Raw genomic sequence first — 10,000 nt, 5'->3', positions numbered from 1 at the left:
GTGTGTGTGTGTGTGTGTGTGTGTGTGTGTGTGTGAGAGAGTGTGTGTATGGGAGAGAGAGAACCAGTGGGAGGAGAGACTGCCACTGAAAATCGAGAAGAAGAGAGAGATTGTGTATGATTGTGTGTGTGTGTGTGTGTGTGTGACAGAGATTGTGTGTTTGTGTGTGTGTGTGTGTTTGAAGGGAGAACCAGTGGGAGGAGAGACTGCTACTGAAGATCAGACCGTCTGATTGGCTGCCACTGCCTCCTTCGGGCAGAGCGAGCCTTGCGGGGCACACTGTTCTTTTTGGACAGGAGCTGGCCGGTGCCAAGTGCCGGTGCAGAATGCCAGGCCAGCTTATTAAATATTATTGCCCCGGCGCTTTTTTAAGGCAACGCGCATGAGTGCGGCAATTTCCTCTGCCTTCGCCCCGGCTCTTTCAAGTCTCACTTTCTGGGCCGGGCGTTCGGTGGTGCGGCGCTATAGAGTGCCGCCTGGAGCCTCGTTCCCCTTTCACTCTCTTGTGTTTTTATTGCCCCATTAAATGTACAGCCTTCCACTTTCAGGCTGGCTGTGCCACTGTGCTTTTCTTGTGAGAGCTAACGCTAGTAATCTATGTATTGCCTATTTGCATAAGTTCTGTGAACGTAGTAATTTGACCGTGTTATTGTTCAGTCACCAGCCTGAGTTGACACGCCGTTGCCAACACAACTCCTCTTACTGCTGTGCTGTCTAGCTGCCTGTAGCGCGGGTCTGTGTGATATTGTATTGCTTCTTGGTAATTGATTCATTATGTGGTCTTATTTATTCTAGAAGTGATTTGTTTCCCCCAAATGTCTTTGAAAGGTCTTAGCAATGTTAGTGAATGGTTGATGAGCTGTGGAATGAACAACAGTGCACTGTCCAATCAGTGCAAGGTGATGGGGCTAGAGCCATGAGGGGATGGAACATACATCAGAAAGGTTAGGGAAACTCACCCCATCCACAGCGGTGACAGTGAAGTCATAGCTGGAGGGTCCCTGGTCTCGGTCCAGAGCGACCGAGGTGCAGATTTGGCCCGTCTCTTTCCCGATGGTAAACTGAGACGGGGCTGTGCTTCCCATGCCGGAACCCAGGGAGTACGAGATTGACCCAAAGGAACCGCCATCGGCGTCGGTTGCTGTAACCTGGACAACACAGGCAAACAAGACAAGATGATTCATTAAGAGGCAACCAAGCAACTCCAGAACAACATTTCCCTTGTCCAAAAACAAAAACCAACAAACACAAAACTCAGGATTAGTACACCCAGGACACTGGAAATGTTGTGACCTACACGGATCTGTCGAAATGTGACCTAAAAGCCTCGGAGGTAAGAGAATAATTCACTGGACGTCTCTTCAGAGCGTAACGGCACTTGACAACGTCTGCACAGCAGACCCGGCCTCTTTTGGCACAGGAGCGGTGCAGACTGCTAGCGTTAGCGTGCCAGGTGCACCTGGCGAGCGCTTTTGCTCTTCTTCAGGCCTGGTTATGTGTGTGTGTGTCCGACGGAGAGAAGAGGGGGAGGGGGGAAGAGGTTGAGACAGAGAGAGAGAGAGAGAGAGAGAAAGAGAGAGAGAGAAAGAGAGAGAGAGAGAGAAGAGGAGGGAGGGAAATGACTTTCACAGGCCCAGTAGAGTGCAAAGCTGGGAGAGTTGCCAAGGGGTGGGGATGGAGGGAGAGTTGGTGAGTGTGTGTTTTTTTGTGTGTGTGTGTGTGTGTGGGATGGGGTAGGGGGTGAGTTGTGTTGCCTCTCAGAGAGGTGGCGTCTGTCTGCAAATGTGACAGCGACAGGGACGGCTGCGTCGCAGTGGGATACCACACACACACACACACAAACACACACACACACACACACACACACACACACACACACACACACACACACCCCCCACACACACACACACAAACACAAACACACACACACACAAATTATAGCTCGGCACGGCTGGGTCTACACTAACACCAGCTCAGCCTTGCAGAATCTGGATTTAATATACGTCGTCCCAGAGGAGTTTGAGGACTTTGGTGGTGGAGGAGACTGGGCTGGGTTGCACTGGAATGCCAGGAGCACTGGAACCACAGACAGGGGCGGAGAACCCCGGCACTGTAAGAGTTACTCGGCCCAAACCAGGCGTACGACGCACCAATCAGTCCGTGCCCTGCAGGGGCTGCTGGGATAATTGCTTACAAGTGTCGGGAAACTCGATTTCTGTTGGGCCAAACCTCGTAGGTCAAATAAAAATACCAAAACATTGACCCTTTTGTTCTCTGAGATGAGGGAGCTGTGCCACAATAAAAAAAAATGTGTCAGAGGTAACATGAGAAAACACTATACGGACTATAAGAGACTTAGGAAACTTCTCTCCAACCCCACAGCAAATCAGTCCATGTCTACAAAGCCATAAAAGCCACAAGTTTTCAAAACAATGGTTTAAATGCTTTGACTCATCATGCCACTGAGTGGTGGTGGAAGCCATTCCTTTACACCAAATGATGATTATGATGATACTTCCACTGTAGGAACTCAATATTCGAAGCTTAAATAGAAGAGCACAGCTTTGGAGAGTAGAGAGATCAAATGCAAAGTGGTTTGAGAAAGATCTAGGGGAATGACAGCCAGCAGAAGACCCTGGTGGAGCCAGTGAGCTGAAAGCTGGCACTGCCGTCAACCGGGAAAAAATAAACAACAGGAGTTAGGAGCTCTCACAAGCTTTACATTTTTTTTTCCCGAAAAACTCTGAAGCTTACCTAAATGTTTTGAGTTCCAGCAGGGGGGGGAGTTATTAATACGTTTCTGAGCTAGCGTTAGCGCTCACTCTCTTCGCCTCTTCACGTTGGCGTGACAGAAGCTGGAAGCGTGCGGGCCAAAGCAGCGATGGCTCGGGGGGGGAACGTGCCGTGGACGGTTAAACTGTGTTTTTCAACCAAAGATTTGCCTCATGGGTAAAGCCACTTTCCATGAAGGCCTCAGGCGTATAAAATGCTGAACGGTATCGGACAAAGTCTTACAGGTCTCGGTGTAGTTGAGAAATGACACACTCTCCCCCTGTGGCACTCTTAGGAAAATATTTCTGGCCGCTGGGCCTGACCAGTTCATGCCTGACGGTGAAACGGTAGACTCGATGTGAGGTGAAAAATGCAAGCCTGTGTCGCTTTCCATTCCAGTCACCACAAGGCATACAATGTTTATTTTTCCTTCACAAACCACCTCTATGTGAAAAAAAGAAGAAGACGAAAAAAATTTGGCACCCAGACAATAGCTGTATTAAATATTTATGATATGAAATCTAATGAAAGAGCCAAAAGCAATCTAGCACCTGAGCGCTTAAAGAAAAAAGCGGCAAAAGATCGAAAGCAGAAATTGCGAGTGGTTTCAGGTTTCCGCACTCCGTGGGGCTCCCATGCTCCGCTTAAGTGCAGTGGCTTTTGAAAAATTGGAGGAGGAAACCTTAGCTCATAATTTTAAAAGTGTGTTTGAAAATGTGGTGAGGCGGTAGCCGGCATGCGGACTGATTGAGCGATTGTCATTTCAGTGGCTTGAGGGGCAAAAGGGAGCAGTGGAAGGAAAGACACACACACACACACACACACTCTAACACACGCACACACTCACACACACTCACATACAGTACACACACACTCACACACACTCTAACACATGCACACGCGCACACACACGCACACACACGCGCACACGCACAAAATACACATACATACGCACCAAATATGTGTAGAGGGAAAGTTGAACTGCTTTCCCTCAGAGCACAGTAAATGCAGGGGATTGAGAGATTTGGGGATGTATGTTCAGAAGACAGAGAGACTATGCGAGCAATGGAGGCATCTGTGGGTAGGTTCACAAGAAGTTCAGCCTGGTTCCACTCCCTTTAGTGTTTGTTACATTTGGAATACCAAACGAATTCAATGAACAAATCACCATCACCACACATCATCTGGTTCTCCGCATAGCCCCTGACCTAATTCTGAACTGTCTGTCAGACCTGAATAGGGTTCACCTATAAGTTATACCAAGGTACTTATCGCCTGCATAGTTGTATATGTGCATAACACATAAAGAGACACACACATACAGTATATGTGTGTACATATGAACATACGTATATACTCAGAGAGAGGGAGAGGGAGAGAAAGAGAGAGAGAGAGAGAGAGAGAGAGAGAGAGAAAGAGAGAGCTAGAGAGAGAGCTTACTGATTGAGTGACTACAAATATGGTACAGATCACAGTACCTGTCATGTTGGTAAAATATGTGAGAATGGAATATTGTGAACTCCCTGTGGAATGACAGATGCACATGCTGATGGCTTCTTAACCGATAAAACAGTACAGGTGCTATCGCTTTTTCATCTCCGCCTCCGCATCATTCAGATGCCTGTCAGACCGACGGCTTGCAAAATGCGAAACTCCGCTGCACCCAGAAACAAAGTGAAATCTGCCATCATTTTGATACGGTATAATCAGCCAAGCCACAAGCACTGACCTTCGCGTGAATGAGGTTGACCTAAAAATGGTAGACAAGCAACTTCAAAACACACACAACATGAGCAGTTATTCGACAGAGGGAGTAAATCTGGCCGGACACGTCGAGGCTGTCATGACACTCATCGTGAGGCTCGACTGTCAGGCTGTGGAAGATGACGTGTATCAAGATGATGGAAACCATGAGCGAAGCTTGGGTTTTGGCACAGCGCGGATCTTTCCCTGTGTTTATTTAATAGGAGAAGTTAAAATGGGCCTTGAATAATAGACGTCAACCTTGTTCTGTGTTCTGAAACACAATGCAGACATGCTTGCGGGTGTAAATGGTGTCACCCGCCCTCAGACGAGGGAAATCCATATGTGATATGTGTCTGCGCTGCAGTCTGCGCTGTGCACGGCCTTGAATGAAGTGTTCGTCATGCTCCTGCAGACAAGCAATTTAACGAATGACATCACAGGGATATTTCCTTGGTGAATTTTCCATGTGGCACATGTCCCGACGTTTAGTAACAAACAGGGACGAGAGCGAGAGAGAGAGAGGCCTGCCAAAGAGAGGAGGGCTAAAGGGGAGCGGAAGGAGGGATGAGGGCACTGGAGGAGGATGAGGAATCAGCTGTTCTCCCAGAGCGAGTGAGTGAGGGTTGATGGGAGTGGGAGCTGAGGAGAGCCAGAGCCGTCGGCAGGAGGGCGAACGCCTCGGCCCAGGCACGGCGTTAAAACAAGCCGACGCATGCCAAAGATAACTGGGGCACGCCACTGCAGGTCACCCCCACCCCCCATCCCATCCTCCCCTTCGACCTTCAAATAAACTCAAACAAGAGAGAAAGAGCGTGTGCTCCTCCTCCATCCGTCTCCTCCTCCTCTTCGTCCTCCTTCGCCTTAAAGAACCGGAGTGTTCCTGCGATGGTCTTCGGCTGCCGGCTCGGCCGCTGGCTCAGGCCCGAGGTTCCGTGACCGCTGAGGGGCCGCCAGAGACGGCGAGGAGCGCACACAAAAGCCACATTCCGGGGGCCTGCTATATATAGAATTCATTTTTTTGTATTTTCCCCTTCTAGACGTGACCGTCGGAAAAATAAAAACAAGATGTCTGGCCCTCGTATTAACCCACCAAACATGAAAGCTAAATAACAATCCTCTCAAGCTGCGGAGGGAGCCCCAGGTTCTGCTGGGGGAACTTATATAGACTGTATGTACTGTGTGTGTGTGTGTGTGTGTGGTGTGTGCTGTGTGTGTGTGTGTGTGTGTGTGTGTGTGTGTGTGTGTGTGTGTGTGTGTGTGTGTGTGTGTGTGTGTGTATGTGTGTGTGTTTGTGCTTGTGTGACCTCAAGCGTTCTCGTGGCTGCATCCGACACTCAACATGTTTTATGTCTCTATCCTCTGGAGGCCTGTGTCAGACGTGAGGGGATCGGAGGTGTTGTGTGAGTGTATACATGTGCGAGAGTCAGAGAGCTACAGCCAAGGTTTGGGGAAACAGCGGAGGTCGGTGCCAGTGTCAGGGGTGAAACCGAGGTGCACTGTCCACCGCCCGGGCAGGTTTTTTTTTCTCGCTTCGTTCATGCATGCCTAGTGAAACAAACGCGTCTCTTGCATAGCACGAGGCGAAACCACCCAATCAAAAGCTCCGCGTCTAGGCCAGGACAAACAGGCGGCGAATGACGGGCTGTGTGTGTGTATGTGTGTGTGCGGCCGTGCTGCCAACTAGCCAATTAGGGGAAAACATCAATCAGGCCCTACTGACAAACACATCCCCCGTGCACACTTTGAAGGAGCAAAGGCACGTCACGAACACATACACACACACACACATACACACACACACATACACACACACTCTCTCACACACACACACACACACACACACACACACACACACACAAACACACACACACATAGGCAAACACATGCACTTGACAAAGAGACGTCATAAATTAAAGTAATCCCAGGATTTGGATCAAAGCACCTTGAGCAGCAAACACTTCTGCAGAGCTCCGGTACGACTAGCCTCTCACTGAGGTCACTGCAGTGATTCTAGTTCCAGTCATGGGGACTTCTTAGAAAATAAACAAGGCGCAGCCGGGCAGACTGTTGCCGCAAACTTAAACACACAAATAACACTGACACAAGCACGCGTCCAAACGAAACAGTTTGCCCCCCCCCCCCCAAGCAAAAGGAACAGCCAATACTAAGGGATGCCCTTTTCAAGGTCTCCAGTCAACCAAAGTAATTTATGACTGAGTTTGCTGTTTCCACAGAGAGCGGTTTTATCTGTCTTGGACCGGGGGCTCTCCTCAAAATGGCACATGGAACACACTGGCTGTTGGATGGCAAAAAAAAAAAGTGGGGAATTAAGCTGAGCTGAACAGACACTGAACAAACTGTGGCTTCTCCTTGGTGGCTTCTCTACACAATGAGAACATTGTCTTACTGCAAGGGCAATATCTAACTCACTCTCTGTCATTCTGCCATGGTTTACAGTGGAAGAAAAGGCCTGCAGCCTTCCTCTTTTTAGAAATCGTAACAGAGATACCAGACAGATCCGCACGAGCATATTTTCTATTACAGACGGTATGGATGATATCAGTGTCATTCGTAGGAGTTTAAGGCATATCTCACGTACATGGGAGATATGTGAGAGATGTAAAGATCAAACAGATGGGTAAGAACTTTTCCCCTCACAAAGCAACACTTTTATGGACAACTCCCTGACTACCATAAATGGCCAATATTTTCTGAGATTTTAACACGGTCGATTTTATTGAGGCCATCAATCAGGTGAATAATTGCAGGATTCCCACAAGGGAGAGACACACATTAGGAAGACAGATTGATGTATGGATTTTTAGGGAGTGCAAGGAGAGGAGAGGAGGTAGAAAAAAGAGAAAGAGTCTGACGGAGAGGCAGAAAAAGACTGAAAGGGGGCTGCACTAAGAGATAGACCAAGAGAAAGATAGAGAGAAAGAGAGAGGGAAAGACAGAGAATGTCAGGGATGGGGTGAGTTATCACAGCTGTTGTGTAGCTCTGCCGCTCTCTCTATGGTGCTGGCTGCACTTCTGAGGGCTCTGGGCGCAGAGAGGGATGATGGGAAGGCTCAAGCCTCCCACCATTCCTGCACCCCTACGGTGAGATCAGCAGGGCATCTAAACCCCAAGACGCTCATTAACGCCTCACAGCAAAGGTACGTTTGACACACCACGCTCCCTGCCACGACACCCACCGCGAGCTGCAACGGCTGCCAAAACATATCCTGATTTTAAGAAGGGCTCAGGGTGTCTGTGTGTGTGAGTGTGCGTGTGTGTGTGCGCGCATGTGTGTGTGTCTGTGAGTGAGAGGTTCTTCTCCAGGCTTAGCCTGATATGGCACAATTCAGTCCAAAGCTTCATGACAGAATAGTCATAAAACAGTGTGTGTGTGTGCATGAATTTGTATGTGTGTGTGTGTGTGTATGTGTATGTGTATGTGTGTGTGTGTGTGTGTGTGTGTGTGTGTGTGTGTGTGTGTGTGTGTGTGTGTGTGTGTGTAAGCAGCCATACTTGTGTGGTGCCTAAGAGACAGCTTGAGTAGAGGAGAGGAGAGGAGAGGAGAGGAGAGGAGAGGAGAGATGGTTGAGGTGGAGGATGAGAAAGACAGACTAGCTCCACGGGACTCTGGGGCGCTAATCGCTCCACTGAGGCCCACACAGGAACAAGTAGGCCTTCCGTTCACATGGCCTCCACAGACACGGCCACGACGGCCCTCTTCACGGTTGAGGGTCAAGCCCACAAGCTCACTAGAGCTCGCGAGACGTGCTGGTGTGTGTGGCCAGGACGTCGTGGAGCTGTGCGTTATGGAAGGAGGACAGAAGGAGCCGTGAAGTCCGCCGGTCCATCGGCACAATTCACAGATATTAAACACCTTTAACACACAGCGCAGCCAAAGGCCTGTTCACGCCCTCCCTTGAGTTTAACACTCTAAATTCTGTGCCAGAACGGCTTCAATACAACATTTCTTCAGCGGTAACAAAGATACCGAGGCAGTATTTAGACCTGTCAAAACGGAAAAAAACACAATTCTTGCGTCTAATGCGGTCTCAAACACCATGTGGGGAAGCCATTACGTGCAGCACAGCACAAGAAGATCGCAATAGTGAAGATGCAGCTCGAGCCAAGCACAACAATATACCTAGATGACCACCAACAGAGTGCATTTGTTTGCGTGTAAGGAATAGGCACCTGGGGAGAATGACCAGGAACCATTGAAGGATATTAATGACCCATTCCATTGATGAATGTGCTGAGAGAAAAGAGTGGCCCTCCAGAATAACATGCCACACGCACGGTAACCGGGCGAGTGAGTCAGCGTCCGTGTTTTATTACTTAGTCATCTCGTATCGATCACTCACACACTCACACACAGCCTGTCTGGTGCACTGGCGGAGCCGCCGGAGCCCCGCGTCTCACCGCGTATTTCCTCTGCGAGTTTGCAGCTGTGACATCACTGGAACATCCCCCTTCTGATTTGTGAAGTGCTCGTCAGCGTCCAGATGTCTGTCTAAACTGAACGCGCTCCGTCGCGGCATCCCTGTGCAACACTATGTACATGTCAGAAATCACCGAAAGGCCTTTGATTCGTTCCGCATGCCATTCCAGACTCTTCTCTCATCCTCTCTCTCTCTTTCTCTGTTCCACTCTCTCCCTCTCCTTCCTCGCATCACTGTCCAAACCCATCAGGCCGTGTCCCTCTCCCGAGTACAGATATCAGGAAATCATTCCCAACTGTCCTGTCTGGATGAGCAGCCCGGGGGAGACGGCGCGGGGGGAATTCCTAATAAAGCATTCCGGGACAGGTTCATCTTGCTGCTTGGCAGGCCGCCGGTCATGTTTCACACTAAGCCCTCCGCTGAAGTGTTGTGAGTCAACAGCGACTGCCGGGGGACAGCGACAGTTCGCCCGAGCTGTTCCAGGACTCGGGTCAGCTCGGCCATCATTTGCCGCTGTTTAAGAAACACAGAGAAGCCCAAAGCTCTTATTGCCCCCAACATGACACCGCAGGGTCTTAAAGGAACTACAAAAAAACAGAAACTATCGGATCCTGCACAACTCACGACTCACACAGCTGAAGAGGTAAGGGGGCGGCATGGTGATTTAAAAGGGACAGGGATCCCGAAATTGGAGGGTCGTGGTACTAAAAAAAAAAACAGCTCTCTCCTGCCCTTGCCCTGCTTTCATCTGTGGCCTTGGCTTCGGCTGGGCCGGGGCGGCAGGTGAGGGGCGAGCACGGTGTCAGGTACGAGGTGCTGGCGCAAGAACAGAGGGAAAGGTAGCGGCTCGCCACGGGGATGTACTGACACCGGGAGGCAAAGTGCAGACAGGCAGAGGGCCGCGGTTTCCCGTTTTCTTTCTTTTCTCGCTCCTAAACCCCTCCCCCCCCCCAGCTCTCCCTAACACACACACACACACACACACACACACACACACACACACACACAAACTCCCTCCGTCTCTCATCCAGTGCTCCGTAACT

General features: G+C 49.8%; 1 protein-coding gene across 1 annotated transcript in view; it reads right to left on the bottom strand.

The window, feature by feature from the left end:
• dchs1a (dachsous cadherin-related 1a) overlaps positions 1–10,000 on the bottom strand; it is a gene marked incomplete at both ends in the record, with an annotated part of 87,950 nt that overhangs the window by 19,515 nt on the left and 58,435 nt on the right. The window contains one exon of the mRNA XM_080844953.1: positions 960–1,148. Coding sequence (XP_080701079.1) covers positions 960–1,148 — 189 coding nt within the window. The remainder of the gene's footprint in view (positions 1–959; positions 1,149–10,000) is intronic.

Source organism: Sprattus sprattus (genome assembly GCF_963457725.1).
Source record: "Sprattus sprattus genome assembly, chromosome: 9".
Classification (NCBI taxonomy): domain Eukaryota; kingdom Metazoa; phylum Chordata; class Actinopteri; order Clupeiformes; family Clupeidae; genus Sprattus; species Sprattus sprattus.
The sequence above is the reverse complement of the archived record's forward strand: the minus strand, read 5'-3'. Positions and strand labels throughout refer to the sequence as shown.